Here is a 20,527-nt window from a genome sequence, read left to right as displayed (position 1 = left end):
TGCTGAAGCACTTATTTTTTCTTCCTCCTGAATCTCAGTCAGCCTTCAGTCTTTCACACACAAACATCAGCACATTCAGTACCCTGCTTATCATATTTTTTCCTGCACAAATCCCACTTGCTATTACCCTTCATTTCATTTGTACTCAATCCTTTAATTCCTTAAAATTACACTTGTCTTCTGCTTAAGTCCCTCAATTCCTTGCCCCAACCTAATCTGTAGCTCAGTGGTTCCTCTGGTGCTGCAGTTCCTGAACCTCCCATACCTATGACCTGAGTTTGAGCATCCGAATCCCTTCACCTTGCCACTGTTTCTTGCACCTCCACTCACTTTGCCCTTTAAGGCCCCCTTTAAAATGTAGCTCTTTGATCAACCTTTTTGCAATCCTCTGTAATACTTACTTCTCTGTCTCAATGTCCATCTTCCCTTACACTTTTGGGAAGTACAAGGGATGCTTTTCTAATAAAGCATGTCATATAAATATCACACACTGTGTCTACTGGGGAAGCCAAATACAGCAACTAGAAACATAATTTCTAGAATCATGCTTATAAATTAAAGCTGAAATGGCAAAAAGTTCACTCTTTAACATGCCTTATAAGAGCTATTTTCTGTGCATTCCAACTGCAATGGCATGCCTTTCTTTTTGAAAAAAAACAACACATGCTAAATTTGAACCACCTTATTTTACAAATGTATTGTCTTTCAACAACTCTACAGTACTTCCACATAATTAGCCTTAGCATCTCACCTCTTGTTAGGGGTCCTTAATAACTGCGTATGCTAAGCTGCTTTCATTTATTGGGCTTAAACTCATGCTTCAAGCCTTGTCTAATTACAAGCACAACCTGCAGGGTAGCTTCACACAAGCTCCAAAATCTGACAGAGTATTAATACCAGGGCTGCAATAATCAGGCAGTTATAAGCCTGCTGTGACTGACGTCAGTTGGAACCAGCAGTAAATCAGGGGCATATATAATTAGTTTCATTTTAGGGAGGACATTTACACCCTCAACTACACTAAATTACACAAAGAGGAACCAGAACCAAGTCAAAGCTGACAAATAAATAGGCAATTACAAAGCCATTTAAAACAGAAATAAAATTATAACCCCATGAAGGCTTTTCCCCCCTTTATAACAAAATGAAAACTTTTCCTTCAATAAGGAACATTGAGATAATTTTGGGCATCCATTTGCTATCTATCACTGAAATTGTATCTCATGCAATATTTTGTGTGACTGGAGGCTGCCAGTAATTTGAGAAACATTTGGAGATTTTGCTGGTGAAGTCTGATTAATCATTTAGGCAGCAGCAAAAATAATTGTTTTAACATAGCACTTCTCATTGGAGAAAGCACAACAGAAGCAAATCAGCATACGGTCTTTTCTAATACAGATGAGAACAAACATTGTGATTTAGACACAAGAGAGCACAACTTAACAAAAATCTAGAAATTTCAATTTCTTTACAGAGTCTCTTTTATGTATTTGGATTTCTGCTTTCAGGATCTGTTCCCTAGTAGACAAATTCGATAGCCTGTGAAAACAACATGGGTTTGAGATGAATGATTAAGCTGTGCCTGTTGGTTCTGATACAGGCAGCACGCCTGTTCATTTGCAAGATGCTGTGTGCAGCCAGCATTAACCATACTGTTCACTATCTGCATGCCTCTACAGGTGGTCAATAGCATGAGATGCAGGCGCCAGCTGAAGCCAGCCGACGTTATTTAAAGGTGGTGGTGAATTGTGACTGTGTCAATACTGCTTGGTGCTCCACACTTCATTTAACCTGGAAGGCTTTGAGGAACAGCACAGCGTGAGAGAACAAGCTACATGCTGTGCACTTAGGGACAGATAGCCAAAGAGGTTAAAACTAAGGGTTTAGTCCCAAGGGCCTCAGCACAGTGCCACATGAAGTTCAATGACTCTGCATGTATAGTTAAGGTCACTGCAAGTTTATGATGGATTCTAAAGGCAACATCTTTGGTCTTCCCATTGCTTTACTGGAAGAAATTTGAATCATCCACAACCTCACGCCCGAGCACAAAGGTAGTTATGTTGATAGTCATTTGATCCAGGGACACAGAAAAGCAGCAGATTGAACCTCAGAGAGTCAGAAGAGACAGCCTAGGAAGTTAGTGCCATTCTACTGATCAACTTATAAATCAACAGACTGCTATCAGAATTGGGAAGGAGAAAAATGAGATGGTGGGGGAAGAGACAGATAGGGCAAAGGGAATATCTCTGATAGGGTGAGCATGGATTGTGGTGAGGATAAGTTGTAAATGGAGTTATTGCATTGATAGGTTAAGAAGGGCTGTTGGAGGGAAAAAGAATCAAAGAGACATAAAAGCTGTGAATGCAGACCTGTAGGAAATGTCCAGCTGGTCAGGTACTGTGAATGGAGAGAGAAAAAATAATTGAGCTAATATTACTGATGGATTACCTACAGTAGAACTGACTGGTTCTGATACAGAGAATGTGAGGTACCTGAGGTAGTAAAGTTCATGTTAAATCTGGAAAGCTGCATCATGCCCAAACAGAAAATGAAGTGCTGTTCCTTAAGCTTGCTCATATAACAGTGCAGGAGATCCAGACAGATAAGTCAGAGTGAGACCAGGATGGAGAATTAAAGTGGTAGGCAACTAGAAACTCAGGGTTGCCTCCTGGCTGAATGCAGCCATTCCAACATACAGTCACTCAAAGACATTTAGTTTTCCATTGTAGGAGCGACCACATTGTGACCACCAAATGCAGTGCACCAGATTGAAAGAAATGCAAGTTTTTCATCTGGAAGGATTGAGTAGGCCTCAGAATAATGGAAAGGGGGCAAGGAAAAGGAACAGGAGTTGCATCTCCCGTGACTGCATGGGAAAGTGCAGGAAGGAGAGTGGTTGATGGAGATGGATGAGTGGATCAAAGAATTGTGATGGGAACAGTTGCCTTCAGAATGCTGAAAGGAGGAAAGGAAAGGAAAAGAAAATGTGTCTGGTGGTGGAAGGTGGCAGATTTTTTTTCTCTTTTTGAGCACTTGACCTACCAGGCACTTGCTACAGCTCTGCAGTTTGCAGCTTTGATGTTCCTTTGATTGTTTTCTCTCCTTATAACTGCTCTCATTTCATTGATTATATTTTCCTTTGTTCATATTCTCTCATGCATGCACGCGTGCACACGCAACCCTTGTTAATCTATCAACTGGATGACTCCATCTACAGTTTATCCCAAACACAATCCTGGCCTCACTCACTCAGATATTCCCTTTGTCCTATCCATCCCTCTCCACCCTCTCTGAAATTTAAAATAAACTTGCATTCTCTCCTTCCCAGTTCTGATGAAGAGCATTTAATGTTAACTTGGTCTCTCTTTCCACAAATGCTGCTTGACCTGCTGAGTTTTGCAATATTTTCTATTTTTTGTTTCAGATTTCTGGCATCAGTTGTTGGATCCTTTGAAGCCCTGAAACTGCAGCCAATGAAGCACTTGTGTATCTGCTTATTTGCGTGAACAGACAACTTTGATACAGTCTTCAATTAGTAATTTACATGAGATCGACATTAGTGGATCTGGACCTTGAGGAATCAGTCATAATAACAAAAAGCATAACGTTCTTATGTAAAAATGACACTGAAAAGTAGTAGCTATGTTTAAATTTTAACCAAGATCTGTCATTTTGAAAGACTTGAGGAAGATAATTGAAACTCTGGAGTTTTCTTTCCCCAAACAGGTGGTGGGAGAAAAGCTCCATTCCCCAATGTAAACTTCAGGAAAGCCTAAGGGAGGAGGAATAACAACAAGCTGCTCCTTGCTTTATGTTGGCAACACTCACATTAAAAGGTGAAGGATAACTGTTGTTCTTTTACTTAAAAATAAGTGCCATGTCACTGTTGTTTACATTTACTGTTAGAAATAATTTATTAATGACTTACCTTCATCAGGATGAATGTCACTAGTGTCACAAAAACATTTGCTTGAGGATTTTTCCAGGCCTTTGAAATTTCAATGTAGTCAAATTCCTCTGCGACACCTTGCTTTGCCCATGTCCGATTATCAAAGAGGGTTACCAAAGTTTCCTTCTGGGTGAGCTAGCAGACAAACATAATGAACTCGTTTAGTAGAATTTATACATGCACATCAAACAAATGATGAGTTAAACAAAGTCTGCTCAAGACACCTGGTGGCCGATGAACCAGATGAACTGGCTTTGAGACTGAACTGCAGCTCTCCAATTCTTTAGCAACCAAACACTGGTTAGACATTATACAGTGGTACCTCTTTGAAACACAACAATGAACATATTAAACCTGAAAAATATTTAGCACAGAAGTAATTATTTTACTATTTATATCATTACACTGTTTGTTAACGCTACCAAAAGGTAAACATCACCGTAAATGTCACTGCATAACAATGAACATCGAAGAAATCACAACCTGCATATCTTTTCAAAACTGCAAAATTATTTATTTCACATATTTCAGATCAGGTAGTTGACAGGGCACATAGGAATCCCACCCAAGGTGCAGGTACTTAATGTTGTCACAAGGTTCCATGCTTAAATAAAGACTCATTTCTTCAGTAGTGGAGACACTAACCTTGAGCTGTTCAGCATTATGTATTTATGATGTGCCACCAATATGTGTCAGTGGATATAAAATATACATTTCCATTAACAGTGCATCATCATGAAAAGGGATAAGGACTGGCTGTTCATCTCTTCCCTCCAATCAGAAACACGCACCCTTTGGACAGAGTCTCTTTGATCAAAAATACATCTTGCAATTACTCGTCTTTTTGGATTGTGAGGTCTTCAAAAGGATTGTTGGACTAGTTATAAGCCTGTTGGACTAGTTATAAACTAGTTATTTGTTTGTCTTCAGAAAAGACAAACAAATTGGGAAAGAAAGTAGCTATTCAACCAGAAAGTAAAGTGAAGTAGCCATATACACAATGTGACTACAAGAGCAGGTCAGAAGCTGGGAATCCTGTGGTGAGTAACTCACCTCCCAACTCCCCAGAGCCTGACCACCATCTACAAGGCTCGAGTCAGGAGTGTGATGGAACACTCTCCATTTGCCTGGGTGAGTGCAGCTTCAACAACACTCAAGAAACTCAAGATCATATAGGACATGGCAGCTCACTTAATAGGTACCCCAACCACAACCATTCACTCTATCCACTACTGACGCACAGTAGAAGCAGTTTGTACCACTTACGGGATGCACTGTAGTAATTCACCAAAACTCCTTGGACAGCATCTTCCAAACCCACGACCTCTACCGACTAAAAGGACAAGGGTAGCTGAAGCATGGGAACACCACCACTGTAAAGTTGTCTTCCTAGCCACACAGCATCCTGACTTGGAAATGCATTGCCGTTCCTCTGCCATTGTTGGGTCAAAAGCCTGGATCTCCCTCCCTAACAGCATTGTAGGTATAATCATATCTCAGCGGTTCAAGAAAATAGCTCACCACCACCTTCTGAAGGGCATCAAGGGATGGGTAATTAAATGCTGGCTCAGCCTGTGAAGCCCACATCCCTTGAATGAATAAAAAAAACACTGCTCTTATGATCAGCATGGTTTAACTCCATGAGATGTAATTCAAGGGGCCAAATGACCTACTTCTGCTCCCTGTACCTTGCATTAGCTGGTTCATTATGTAGAAGAGAAATTTCACAAATTCCCACCCCCCAACTGAAAACTGTAACACTGTAAAAAAGCAAGAAGAAAATTCTTTAACCATGCAGAGACCAACGAGAATTACTAATTTATAATAGCTCTCAAACCAGAAATATAAAAATTCTTCATGGACAGATCTTTAGCCCCGTGTGTAAACACTGCTTTCTCTGTTGACAATTTCCTATAATACAAAACTTCATAAATTTTATTAGCTTGTAGTACTTCAACTATTTAACAAATACAATGGTATTTCAAACACCATGACATATGCTGCAATTTTGGAAGACAAATTGTCTCAATTTGCACTTTATACTCAGAATAATTAGATTTTTTTCTAACTATACCAGAGTGATAATATTTCAGTCTTTTTGATAGACCAATCAGCCTTTTATGAACAATGCTATGCTGACATGGGAACCAATTAGGTAGACGGAGCTGGGCAATCTCAGCTCATTGGTTTGAATTCTCTTCGAGACAATGCTTAATTATAAAATAGTATAATAACCAGACTGCAGCCAGCTGCTCCAATTTGCAAGAAATATGCATTTATTAGTGACTTTTAAAATGATAGCCGTCATGAAAGAACATAGGCTTACAGAATTGATTAAAATCATGCCCAAAGCAATCTGCAAAAGGGATTGCAAGAATGGGCACTGCAGTGATGAGTCACTGGGCAGATAATTGAAGAATAGGCTGCCAACTATGCTGCTCACATATCCCATGTTTATTGTAATGAAAGATTAAAGTCTTTAGAAAATCCTTCATTCTGGCTAGTCATATATAGTTTATGTATATAAATGTCAAAGCCACAGGAAGGAAGGCCATTAATTAATTTCCCCTAAGAAAGTCCAGCAGCAATTCAATTGTTTATATGTTTGGAATGTAAAAACACACGGTCTTTGCTTCTAAAACCTACAAAAGGAAATTACTAAGTCCTCTTGTGGCGGCTGTTTCTGTGAATACATTTTCAGCACTCACAAGAAGCAACTGAACTTTGTGTAATACTAAACTAAAATGTCAAATAGGAGATTAATAAGAGAGCATTTTATAAAGGGATACAAACTCTTTTGAAGGCTTACAAAGACTGCTTTCCAAACTAATTAAATTATCAACAATTCAAGCTAACCATTTAGCAAATCGTCAAAGTAATTTGATTTGAAAAGTTTCCCTCTTTAATTCAATCAATTTTAATTCCAGGTTGACAGAAACTGCAAATGTTTAATTCCATGCGACCTTTCACAAGGATTAGAGGAGACCTACGAAAAGGTATTTAAAGACTGCTGCCTTTTATGAAGAATGCTATGCTGATATGGGATGAGTTAAACAGTCAATCCAGAGTGAGTCAATGAACTGTTTGCTCAAAGGGCCACTGCTACAAAGTTCAGAAGCATTGTTCAAGGTGCCATGGACTACTGGACAGGCTTTACATAATCATTCTGCATGGGAAATCTGATAAACTGGGTCTGAGTGCTGGCAGAGGACAGGGAATGGGAATTAGAGCCAGGGATTGCACGAGTATTGATGGGTCAATGACTGGAAGAACTTTGGCAGCCAGGATCAAAGTGGAGGTTGTTAGGTCAGCAAGACTGAGGGAGGAGTTGGGGGTTGGGAGGCAGAAGAGGGGTCCAATGGGAGGTCAGTAGTCTGGAGCATGAGGTCAGATCACTAATCAGGGTGTCAGGAATGGGCAGGAAACAAATCAGAGAGTGAGGGGTACTCATACCAGAAGATTGGCAGTCAGAGGGGTTGGTTCAGAACACTAGTTTCTGTATCGTCATATAGAGTGGTTCCCTTTAACTGAGGATGAAATGCATAGTCCCACTTCAAGTTAAGTGGCTCCTGGTGGGCAAGTATCTTTGGGTGTTTTATGCAAACCACTGGGTGACCTTGTGCAGGACAGGTATCTTAGCCTCAAGACCATAAGACCACAAGACCACATGCATGGAATTCCGCAGAAATATGACCTGCTCGGTAAATTCTCAATTTTAGACCATAAAACATAGGAGCAGATTTTCTGTAACAAAAATTTTTCACAGAAATTTAATGGGGTAGTATACGTTATGTCACAAAGTAGAATTCCCAAGCCGATATTCTTAAACTAGTGAAATATCCCAAGGTACTTCAGTGGAGCATTAGGAAATAAGATCTGACCCTGAGCCACAGAGGGCAGCACAATAACTGCAGCCTGGTCAAAGAGGTAGCTTTTGAGGAGTGTCCAAATGGAGGAAGGAGAGAACTTTGGAAAGAATGCGAGGGGAAGGGAATTCTAAAAGTCTGGCCTTTTGACAGGTCATGAAAAATTTGCGACACAGAAAAAGGCTCTTCAGTCCATGCATCCTTGCTGATATCAAAAGAGCTACCCAACCTAATCCTACCTCCCACCTCCAGCTGAGTAACCCTGCAGGCCACGGCTCTTCAAGTATGCATCCAAATATTGTTTTAAGTCTGATATGGATTTCTGTCTCTATCACCTTTGCAGACAATGATTTCCAGAGCCCTATCTCTCTCTGGGTCAAAAGAAAAATCCTCATCTCCATAGAACCATACAGCACAAAACAAGCCCTTCGGCCCACTGTGTCGTGCCGTACATCAGACCACCCTCACACTACCTAACTCCTTCCTCCCGCATATCCCTCTATCTCACGTTCCTCCATATGCCTATCCAACAAGCTCTTGAACCTGTTCAATGTATCTGCCTCCACCACCACCCAGGCAGTGCATTCCATGCACCAACCACTCTTTGGGTGAAAAACCTCCCTCTGACATCTCCCCTGAACCTCCCACCCATAACCTTAAAGCCGTGACCTCTCGTCTTGAGCATTGGTGCCCTGGGAAGGAGGCACTGACTGTCTACTCTATCTATTCCTCTCAATATTTTATATACCTCTATCATGTCTCCTCTCATCCTCCTCCTTTCCAGTGAATAAAGCCCTAGCACCTTAAGCCTCTCCTCATATTCAATACTCTCCAATCCAGGCAGCATCCTGGTAAATCTCCTCTGCACCCTCTCCAATGCCTCCACATCCTTCCTATAATGAGGCGACCAGAACTGAACACAGTACTCTAAATGTGGCCTAACTAGAGTTTTGTAAAGCTGCATCATAACCTCGCGGCTCTTAAACTCAATCCCGCGACTTATGAAAGCCAACATCCCATTGGCCTTCTTAACTGCTCTTTCCACCTGTGAGGCAACTTTCAACGAACTGTGAATATGAACCCCCAGATCCCTCTGCTCCTCCACACTGCCAAGTACCTTGCCGTTTACCCTGTACTCTGCCCTGGAGTTTGTCCTTCCAAAGTGTACCACCTCACACTTCTCCGGATTGAACTCCATCTGCCACTTCTCAGCCCAGCTCTGCATCCTATCAATATCCCTCTGTAAGCTCCAACAGCCCTCCACACTATCCACAACACCGCCTATCTTAGTGTCGTCCGCAAACTTACTAACCCAGCCCTCCACCTCCTCATCTAAGTCATCTATAAATATCACAAAAAGTAGAGGTCCCAGAACCGATCCCTGCAGGACACCACTAGTCACTGCCTTCCAATCCGAGGGCACTCCTTCCACCACAACCCTCTGCTTTCTACATGCAAGCCAATTCCTAATCCACACAGCCAAGCTTCCTTGGATCCCTTGGCCTCTGACCTTCTGAAGAAGCCTACCATGAGGAACCTTATGAAATGCCTTACTAAAATCCATGTAAACCACATCCACCACACTGCCCTCATCAATCTTCCTGGTCACCTCCTCAAAGAACTCTATCAAGCTTGTGAGGCAAGATCTTCCCTTCACAAAGCCATGCTGGCTGTCCCTAATCAGACCATGATTCTCTAGGTGTTCATAAATCCTATCCCTTAGAATCCTTTCTAACAGTTTACCCACCACAGATGTGAGACTCACCGGTCTATAATTCCCTGGCCTATCCCTATTACCTTTTTTGAACAAGGGGACCACATTCGCAATCCTCCAATCCTCCGGCACCACCCCCGTAGACAACGAGGACTCAAAGATCCTTACCAGCGGTTCAGCAATCTCCTCCCTCGCCTCTCGAAGCAGCCTGGGGAAAATCCCGTCAGGCCCCGGAGATTTATCTGTCTTAATATTATTTAACAACTTCAACACATCCTCTCTCTTGATATCAACAACCTCGAGAACATTACCCCTACCAGCACTCCCTTCCTCATCATCAAGACCCCTCTCCCTGGTGAATACCGAAGAGAAGTACTCATTCAGAACTTCTCCCACTTCCACCGCCTCCAGGCAAATTCTCCCACCTTTGTCCTTAATCGGACCTACCTTCACCCTAGCCATCCTCCTACCCTTCACGTACTTGAAAAAGGCCTTGGGATTTTCCTTAACCCTACTAGCCTAAGCCTTTTCATGTCCCCTTCTAGCTCTCCTCAGCCCTTTGTTAAGTTCCTTCCTCGCTACCCTATATTCCTCACGGGCCCTGTCTGAACCTTGCTGCTTATACCTCACGTATGTTACCTTCTTCTCCCTAACAAGTCGTTCCACCTCTCTCGTCACCCACGGTTCCTTCACCCTGCCATTCCTTCTCTGCCTCACCGGGACATATTTATCTCCTCTCTAATCCTTCTACCAATTATGTTAAATGTGTGATGACCTATTTTGACCCCTTTCCAAAGGGAAATAGGTCCTTCCTATTTATTCTCTCTGGATTCCTCATACTTTTATACTCCTTAATTAAGTTTCATCTCCTCCATTCCAAAGAGAACCCCAGCTTTTCTAATCTTTTCTGCTGGCTATAAATTGCAGTATCCTTTCAAATCTCTTTTGCATTCTCTTCAGTGCATTTACATTCTTCCAGTAATTTAGTGACCAGAACAGTACTCAAGCTGTGGCCTAACTAACATCAAATATAGTTCTAGCCTAATGTTCCTGCTCTTATATTCGGTGCCTTAGCTCGCAGAGGAAAGCATCCTTTCAAGACTTTTAAACCTTCTCATTGACCTGTCCTGCTATCTTTAAGGATCTGTGCACATACACTGCTCGGTCCCCATGTTTCTCTACACTACTCAATATCCTCCCACTTATTGTACTTTTCCTTGCTGTGCTGCACCCACTGCTCCCCCCAACCATCCCCCAGACCATAGAACACTACAGCACAGAAAACAGGCCATTCGGCCCTTCTAGTCTGTGCTGAAACTTTATTCCGCTAGTCCTATTGACCTGCGCCCAGTCCATAACCCTCCAGACCTCTCCCATCCATGTATCTATCCAACTTATTCTTAAAACTTAAGAGTGAGCCCGCATTTACCACGTCAGATGGCAGCTCGTTCCGCACTCCCACCACTCTCTGAGTGAAGAAGTTCCCCCTGATGTTTCCCCTAAATCTTTCCCCTTTCACCCTAAAGCCATGTCCTCTCGTACTTATCTCTCCTAATCTAGGTGGAAAGAGCCTAGTCGCATTTACTCTGTCTATACCCCTCATAAATTTGTAAACCTCTATCAAATCTCCCCTCATTCTTCTGTGCTCCAAGGAATAAAGTCCTAACCCGTTCAATCTTTTCCCATAACTCAACTCCTGAAAACCCAGCAACATTCTAGTAAATCTTCTCTGTACTCTTTCAATCTTACTGATATCCTTCCTATCATTAGCTCACATTTCACTTCATCAAATTCCTTTTGTCATCTTCCTGCTCATTTATTGCTTCTTGCAGTCTAAAACTGGAATAATTAAATCCAGGGCTTTTCAAGAGGGCAGAATTAGATAAGCCCAAACAGTTCTAATGGTGAGAGGGATGGAGGTGATTACCGTAAAAACCATAGAGCAATACAGCACAATACAGGCTCTTTGGCTCACCATGTTGTGCCGACCTTTAAACCACACCTAATACTATCTAACCCCTTCCTCCCACATATCCCCCTATTTTAAATTCCTCCATATGCTTATCTAACAATCTCTTGAACTTGACCAATGTATCTGCCTCCACCACTACCCCAGGCAGTGCATTCCATGCACCAACCACTCTCTGGGTGAAAAACCTCCCTCTGATATCTCCCTTGAACTTCCCACCCATTACTTTAAAGCCATGCCCTCTTGTATTGAGCATTAGTGCCTTGGGAAAGAGGCGCTGGTTGTCTACTCTATCTATTCCTCTTAATATTTTGTATACCTCTATCATGTCTCCCCTCATCCTCCCTCTCTCCAAAGAGTAAAGACCTAGCTCCCTTAGTCTCTCCTCATAATCCATACTCTCCAATCCAGGCAGCGTCCTGGTATATCTCCTCTGCACTCTTTCCAACGCTTCCACATCCTTCCTACAATGAGGCAGGCACGGTAGTGTAGCGGTTAGCGTAACGCTATTACAGCGTCAGCGACCCGGGTTCAATTCCGGCCACTATCTGTAAGGAGTTTGTACGTTCTCCCCGTGTCTGCGTGGGTTTCCTCCAGGTGCTCCGGTTTCCTCCCACATTCCAAAAACGTACGGATTAGGAAGTTGTGGGTATGCTATGTTGGCGCCAGAAGCGTGGCGACACTTGTGGGCTGCCCACAGAACAGTCTACGCAAAAGATGTATTTCACTGTGTGTTTTGATGTACATGTGACCAATAAAGATATCTCATCTTATCTCTCAGATCTGGACACAGTACTCCAAGTGTGGTCTAACCAGAGTTTTGTAGAGCTGCATCATTACCTCATGGCTCTTAAACTTGATCCCATGACTTATGAAAGCTAACATCCCATAAACTTTCTTAACTACCCTATCCACCTGTGAGGCAACTTTCAGTGATCTGTTTATATGAACCTCCAGATCCCTCTGCTCCTCCACACTACCCAGAATCCTGCCATTAACCTTGTACTCCACCTTGGAGTTTGTCCTTCCAAAGTGTACCACCTCACACTTCTCCGGATTGAACTCCATCTACCACTTTTCAGCCCAGCTCTGCATCCTATCAATATCCCTCTGCAAGCTTCAACAGTCCTCCACACTATCCACAACACCACCAATCTTTGTGTCGTCTGCAAACTTGCTAACCCATCCTTCTACCCCCTCATCCAAGTCATTAATAAATATCACGAAAAGTAGAGGTCCCAGAACCTATCCTTGTGGGACACCACGAGTCACAGCCCTCCAATCTGAATGCACTCCCTCCACCACAACCCTCTGCTTTCTACAGGCAAGCCAATTCTGAATCCACACAGCTAAGCCTCCCTGATCCCATGCCCTCTGACCTTCTGAAGAAGCCTACCATGTGGAACCTTGTCAAACACCTTACTAAAATCCATGTAGACCACACCTACGACACTACTCTCATCAATCTTCCTGGTCACCTCCTCAAAGAACCCTACCAGGCTTGTGAGACATGATCTTCCCTTCACAAAGCCATGCTGGCTGTCCTTTCCAACAGCTTGCCCACCACAGACATAAGGCTCACCAGTCTGTAATTCCCTGGACTACCCCTACTACCTTTTTTGAATAAGGGAACAACATTTGCCACCCTCCAATCCTCCGGTACCATTTCCGTGGACAACAAGGACTCAAAGATCCTAGCCAATGGTTCAGCAATCTCCTCCCTCACCTCGCGAAGCAGCCTGGGGAATATTCCGTCAGGCCCCAGGGACTTATCTGTCCTAATATTTTCTAACAGCTCCAACACATCCTCTCTCTTGATATCTACATGCTCTAGAACATTAACCTTACCAACACTGTCCTCAGTGTCATCAAGGCCACTCTCTTTGGTGAATACTGAAGTACTCATTGAGAACCTCACCCACTTCCATGGCTTCCAGGCACATCTTCCCACCATTGTCTCTAATCGGCCCTACCTTAACTCTCGTCATCCTTCTGCTCTTCACGTACGTGAAAAAAGCCTTGGGATTCTCCTTAACCCTACTTGCCAAAGCCTTTTCATGATCCCTTCTTGCTCTCCTCAGCCCCTTCCTAAGTTCCTTCCTTGCTACTCTATATTCTTCATGAGCTCTATCTGATCCTTGCTGCTTACACCTTATGTATGCTTCCTTCTTCTTCCTAACTAGTTGTTCCACCTCTCTTGTCACCCATGGTTCCTTCACCCTGCCATTCCTTCTCTGCCTCACCGGGACAAATTTATCCCTAACATCCTGCAAGAGATCCCTGAACAACAACCACATCTGCACAGTACACTTCCCTTCAAAAATGTCATCCCAATTTACACTCTCAAGTTCCAGCCTTATAGCCTCATAATTTGCCCTTCCCCAATTAAATATCTTCCCGTCCTCTTTGCTCCTCATTGTCCATGACAATGCTGAAGGTTAGGGAGCAGTGGTCACTGTCCCCCAAATGCTCACCCACCGAGAGATCTGTCACCTGACCCGATTCATTACCTAATACTAGATCTAATATGGCATTCCCTCTTGTAGGCTTGTCAACATACTGTGACAGGAATCCATTCTGGACACACTTAACAAACTCCGCCCCATCTAAACCTTTGGCACTAAGCAGGTGCCAATCAATATTTGGGAAGTTGAAGTCTCCCATGATAACAACCCTGTTATTTTTGCATCTTTCCAAAATCTGCCTCCCAATCTGCTCCTCAGTATCCCTACTGCTACCGGGGGGCCTATAGAATACTCCCAGTAGAATAACTGCCCTTTTCTTCTTCCTAACTTCCACCCATACTGACTCTAGAGAGGATCCTTCTACATTATCCACCCTTTCTGCAGCTGTAATAGTATCCCTGACCAGTAATGCCACCCCTCCTCCTCCCCCCCCCCCCCATCCCTTTTAAAACACTGAAATCCAGGAATATTCAATATCCATTCCTGCCCTGGTGACAGCCAAGTCTCTGCAAGAGTCACAATATCATAGTCCCATGTACTTATCCAAGCTCTCAGTTCATCACCCTTATTCCTGATACTTCTTGCATTTAAGTAAATGCACTTTAGCCCATTCACCTTTCTACTTTTATACCCTGTACTCTGCTTCTCCTTCCTCAAAGCCTCTCTACATGTTAGATGGGTTGAAATGGGGAGGATTTGTAAACAAGGATTTTAGTCTTGAAACCAAGGCATTGCTTAACCAGGAGTCAGTGTAGGTTATTAAGTACAGGGCTAATGGGGGAGTTGAGGTTAAAGGTAGTGAAGAATTGGATAAACATTTCTGCAGTAGACGAGCCAGGGTATGAATGGAGTCAGGCAACAGTAGGGAGATGAAAATAGGTGATTTTAGTGATGCTGCAGATAGTCAGGGACAAACATGACAGCAAAGTCTTGTTTGGTTTGAAACGAATGCAAGAAGGGTAGAGTCAATGAGCAGTCACAGTTTGTCACAGGGATCAAGGATGTCGTTTCAGTTGTCTCAAACATTAGGTGGAGGAAATTTTTGCCCATCCAGTACTGAAGATCAGACAAACAGTCTGAAAATTTAGAGGAAGTGGAAAAGGTCTTAGAAAATGGAGGCAGAATACAGCTGTGTGCCATTAGCACACATCTGGATGATGATTCCTAAGAGTGGGCTGAGGAGTGGCAAATGGATTTCAATACAGATAAGTGTGAGGTGATGCACTTTGGAAAGTCAAACCAGCGTAGGGCTTATCCTATGAATGGTAGAGTATTAGGGAGTGTAAGGGAACAGAGGGACCTAGGAGAACAAATGCATAGCTCGCTGTCTACCAGTGATGCTGCTTTCAGAGTGGTGAAAAGGTCATTTAGCACGCTGGCCTTCATCAGTCAGGGCATTGAGTATAGGAGTTGGGACATTACGTTGCAGTTGTACAAATCGTCGGTGAGGTCGCACTTGGTGTGCTGTGTACAGTTTTGGTCACCCTGTTATAGGAGAGATATGGTTAAACTGGGAAGAGTGCAGGAAAGATTTACGAGGGTGTTGCCAGGACTAGAGGGCCTGAGTTATAGTGAGGGGTTGGCCAGGCGAGGTCTTTATTCCTTGGAACATAGGAGAATGAGGGGTGACCTTATAGAAGTGCGTAAAATTATGACAGACATAGATAAGGTGGATGTTAACAATCTTTTCCCCATGGCAGGGGAGTCCAAAACTAGGGGCCATAGGTTTAGGATGAGATGGGAAAGATTTAAAAGGGACCTGAGAGGTAACCGTTTCCATACAGAGGGTGGCGAGTATATGGAACGAGCTGCCAGAGGAAGTGATTGAGGCAGGTACAATAATATTATTCAAGAAGCACTTGGATGGGTACATGGAGGGGCGGTGCTTAGAGGGATATGGGCCGAATGCAGGAAATTGGGACTAGCTGGGTGGGCACCATGGTCAGCATGCTGTATTGCTCTAACTGCACTTAGATGAGAGAATGAAATGGACAATCACAGTAGCACTACTTATCTGATCCAAACATGTGTAGAAACAACAAGTCCTAATTCACCATGAGATGGCCAACATGTGGAAGTTTTGTGCAGCCATCTGGATAGTGCTATTCCAAATATAAGATCATATTTAGTACCAGCATATCTTAACAATAGACCTGCAAAATTCACTTGTATTCTTGACCACAGTTTGTTCAGACAAGGATGTGCGTTGAAAGAAGCGGCTGGTAGATTCTTGCAATCACCTTGACGTTGTTTAGATTCCTTCATAGCGTCCTCCAACTGCTTAGCTGTTCCAGGCCTCCAATCAAACCTTCTGGCAACCTCTGACTTGATACCATTTGCACTTTGGTATACTTCATGTAACGGCTTGAAAGTTGCTGGTCTTCCTTCTGGCGGAACAACAACCTGGATCCTCAAAGAACCACACCACTCTGGACAGTGTAACATGCTAACAATTATCTACACCTTCTTCACCCCATCTACAGTATGCTTGATGAGGTCATACACCCATAGGTGGATAGAGTCACAATTTGTTATGTCATCTAGTTAACTTAAGTAGCCTGGCAGAATTTTCAATCAAACTATCCATTATGCTCTGGAAGATGTTCGGAGCTGACATTACCCCAAATAACAACGTGTTGCATTGGAACAGATTGAGGCGAGTTTTTATCATTAAGTACTCCTTCAAAACTTTCTCAAATAAGACCTTCTGGTAAGCATATGTCAAGCGCTGTGAAAATTTGCCCTTCATCTAGTTGGCCCAACAAATCGTCAGAGGTAGGGGAATGTCAGACATTTTTTTTCTTTTTTTTCCATTGATAGTTCTCTTATAAACCTCACAGATGCTAATGGTGTTACTTGTCCTCATGATAGTAACTCCTGATGCTGCGAACTGACGTCTCCAGATTTGTACCAATCTGTGACAAAGTCTTCAACAGGTTTATCAGCATATTGATTCCTGCTGTTAAACTTGTACTGCTGATCTAGGAAACTGGGTGGAGCACTCATGTTGTTTAATCAACTCCACAAATGTCTCCTTGTTCAGCTGAAGCCAGCAAGTTCATATCAACTTATATGTTTCAGTACCTACAGATGGGAGTACAATGGACAATTTTTTTCCTGCTGGAATGAAAAAAGTTTCTTCATATTTTGTCCATGACTTGACTACACTGGTAAAGGAATCTCAAGGAACAATCATTGCTATTTCGACTGATGCAGCAAAGATTCCAAATAGTTTCAGGTTGAAAGCTTACAACTGCAACATGTTGACTCAGGCCCATCTCCCCAGGCAAATGCAACCTGGCCGCAAACCCAATCCCCAAACCCAAAAATCTCGTGACAGGGAAGCAAAAACTACACCTGGTTGGTATTCATCCTCAATGATTCAAACACACAGAGAAACAACACAAAGTTCATATTTCAGATGAGACTGTCCAACAAGCACAAGCTAAGTGGATACACACCTTTCTTATTATTGATTAGCCCTCCAGATATTAGATGTTGATTTTCCAAATACAACATCCAATTGAAGTCTGTACGATAGCAAAGGTAAGGTCCTGATGCGTGAAGGCTACTACAGGACCGGTGCAGGCAAGGAAGAGAAGCCAGTTCAGACAATTCTCTGACCACAACTGGATAATGAAGAACCTAATCAGTACTGTTCCACCCTGATGTATGATGGTGGAGAGACACTGGAGGATAACATGTTTAGGAATTTAAATTTGATGGCATTTGGAAGAATACTTTAAATAGAGGCATATTTTACATTTGTGTGTGCAAAAGCACTTGCCCTTAGCATAATTAATGATTACTGGGGGCTCCCATGTCCCTGATGGAGTTTTCCTACCATGAAAATTCCTTAAGGTACTTATTCAATGCTGTTTAACACACTTTATGGTAAACTCATTCACATGAACCCACTTAGGCTGACCATCTGAATGGAAAAATATTGCAACCATTTGCAAGGCTCAAGCCTTACCCATTTAATTTCATGCTCATTATTAGAGCAGTAATCCTATAAAAGCTAAAGTTGAGGTATATAAAATTATGAGAGGCCTTGATAAGATAGATCCCATGGTAGGGGTGCCTAAAACTAGACGGCATAGGTTTAAGGTGAGAGGGAGGAGGAGGTTTAAAGGGGATTTGAAGTGTGAATGTTTCATGCAAAGAGTAGTTGGTATCTGAAATGAACTGCCAGAGGAGGTGGTGCAGCAGCAACAGTAACAAGATTTAAGAGGCATCTGGACATGTATTGGAATGAGTAATGCGTAGAGGAATATGAAATTAATGTAGGCAAGTGGGATTAGTATAGATAGGCATGATGTTCGGCGTAGACACAGTGGGCTGAAGGGCCTATCTTACGCTGGACATAGCTATGACTCTGTTACAAGATCAGTCCATCAGGGTTTGAATCTTGAAAGCTTTGCAGAGCTATCTCCTTCTGCACCATTAAAATCCTATATTTTGTTTACATCTCCTCTGAGTCCTTTAGAACTCCAATCATCAATGTCTCAAGGATGCTTCAGACCACACCAAACATCAGGAAGAGTACTATTTCTTTAAGTATCCTGAAGGACCAAATTCTGCATTTCACAACTTCACCATCAGTAAACCTTCAAGGCTTTCCCCCTCCCCCAAGATTCTTCCCTCTTCTGCTGCTACGTTTAATAATTGGGCTGTTTTGTTAAATTTCTGGCTCTCCAGATAGAGCTCTTATGTTCCACCACACTCATTCGGAATTCCATCACGATAAATAATATATTCCTCTATTATTTCAGAACTACAGTAGCAATACCCTACTTGATAGTAGAATTCAATGCAGATGGATTTATAAAAATGAGACATACCTCTCCAGCCATGAACTGGCCAAAACCAGGAGGAAATGAGAGAGTGGCAACAAGCAAAGTCACCAGTGCTGGATAAAGTAGGCGCCTAAAAGAAAGGGAGACAGGTTCATTCAATCTTATGTTTCATTCCAGCAGATCCTACACATCACACAAAGCTGCATTGTCTATACCCTCTTTATACGGTGTAAATGCAACATACATGTTGAAATGCTATTCCACTGGCATTAGGTTCTGTTTAAACACCAAATGCATACTTGCACCCAAGTTAAGAGCTTCAGAAAAGTTCAACTTTTCTTAAATTCAATTTAAGAAAAATCCATAAATAAAATACTACAGATGCTGTAAATCTGAAATAGAACTAAGTGTAGGAAGTACTCAGCTGGTCAGGCATGGCTGTGAAAAAAGTCTCAGAGCTAACCCTGCAGATCAATAGCCTTCCATGAAATTAAAGGTTCATAGGATGGGTTATTAACCTGAAAATACAAATCTATTCCTCTCTCAACTGATGCTGCCTCACCTGCTGAGTATTCCCAGCATGGTCTGTGTTATTTTAGAAGCTCAAGATATCTTCTCTTTTTGAATAGCTAAATTCATAACTAGAATTCAAAATCTATTATAATATATTCTGCATCATATTTGAATCAGATTATCCAAATTCTGGAACCAGTGCTTGAAAAATAAGCGTTAAAAAACACTGTGCCAATACATGGTAGTTTGGAGCAGGAATTTTGTTCAATTTAAAATATAAAACTACAGTAACACCTTGTCAATAAAATCTTTATGACTCAAATAATTATGCTGAGTCTCATTTTGGTTTTGCCTACACTGTATTTGTGGGTGAACATGGAGCAGAATGGTGGCTGACACCATCTGAACAACTTTCTGTAGCCATATTGTTGGCCTCTGTGTAACAAAACAGGTTTGAAGAAATGCAAACCTTGGTATAACCTCTCCATTTGCAGTTCAGGAAAATATATTGGCTTCTAGAGATAACAGCAGCATCATTACATGAGAGTAAAGAAATAGTCATTGAATCATTACAGAACAGAAGGAGGCCATTCAGGCTAGTGAATCCACGCCAGTTCCCTGCAAGAGCAATCTACTCAGTCACATTCTTCAGCTCCTTCCCCATAACCCTGAAATATTTTCTCTTCTAGACTCTGTCCAATTTCATTTTGAAAACTCGACTGGATCTGCTTCCAATACTCTTCCAGTGAATTCCAGATCACATCTACTCACCAGGTGAAATAGATTTTCCAAACATCACTCCTGCCACCTCTGCCAAACATCTTAGATCTACTTCCTCTGTATCTCAGTCCTTCAGCCAATGGGAAGAGTTTTCCTTTACTTATTCTGTGAAGACGTTTCATTATTTTGAAGACCTTCATCAAATCAGCTCTCATACACTGGAAATACGAACAAGCCCTACCCATTTAAGTAATGAAACAGCATTTCATACTTACTTTTTCATTAAAAACTTGTTAATTGTTTTTTGTTTTCTCATTATAGCCACGATTTTTCTGTGGAAGTAAACAAACAAGGCACCACCAAAGCCACTTGCAATCCTGCAAGAAACAAGAACGGTGATATTAATATTTTCAATGTGATTTATTTCTGCAACACACTGTAACTGATTTCTCCCTGCTCTCCTAACATAACTTGTAATTCCTAAGCACAATCAAAACTGGATAAAACACAATATATACCAAGCCTCCTCAGT

At 42.2% G+C, this 20,527-nt stretch overlaps 1 protein-coding gene across 2 annotated transcripts in view; it reads right to left on the bottom strand.

Moving 5' to 3' along the window:
- Window positions 1-20,527, bottom strand: part of clcn2c (chloride channel 2c) — a 456,139-nt gene that overhangs the window by 165,435 nt on the left and 270,177 nt on the right. For both annotated transcript variants that reach the window (XM_052017638.1, XM_052017637.1), the window contains exons 10-12: window positions 20,271-20,372; window positions 18,808-18,892; window positions 3,929-4,084 (exon numbers count right to left, since the gene is read on the bottom strand). In XM_052017638.1, coding sequence (XP_051873598.1) covers window positions 3,929-4,084; window positions 18,808-18,892; window positions 20,271-20,372 — 343 coding nt within the window. The remainder of the gene's footprint in view (window positions 1-3,928; window positions 4,085-18,807; window positions 18,893-20,270; window positions 20,373-20,527) is intronic.

Source organism: Pristis pectinata, chromosome 6 (genome assembly GCF_009764475.1).
Source record: "Pristis pectinata isolate sPriPec2 chromosome 6, sPriPec2.1.pri, whole genome shotgun sequence".
Lineage (NCBI taxonomy): Eukaryota > Metazoa > Chordata > Chondrichthyes > Rhinopristiformes > Pristidae > Pristis > Pristis pectinata.
This window is presented reverse-complemented; position numbering and strand designations above follow the sequence as displayed.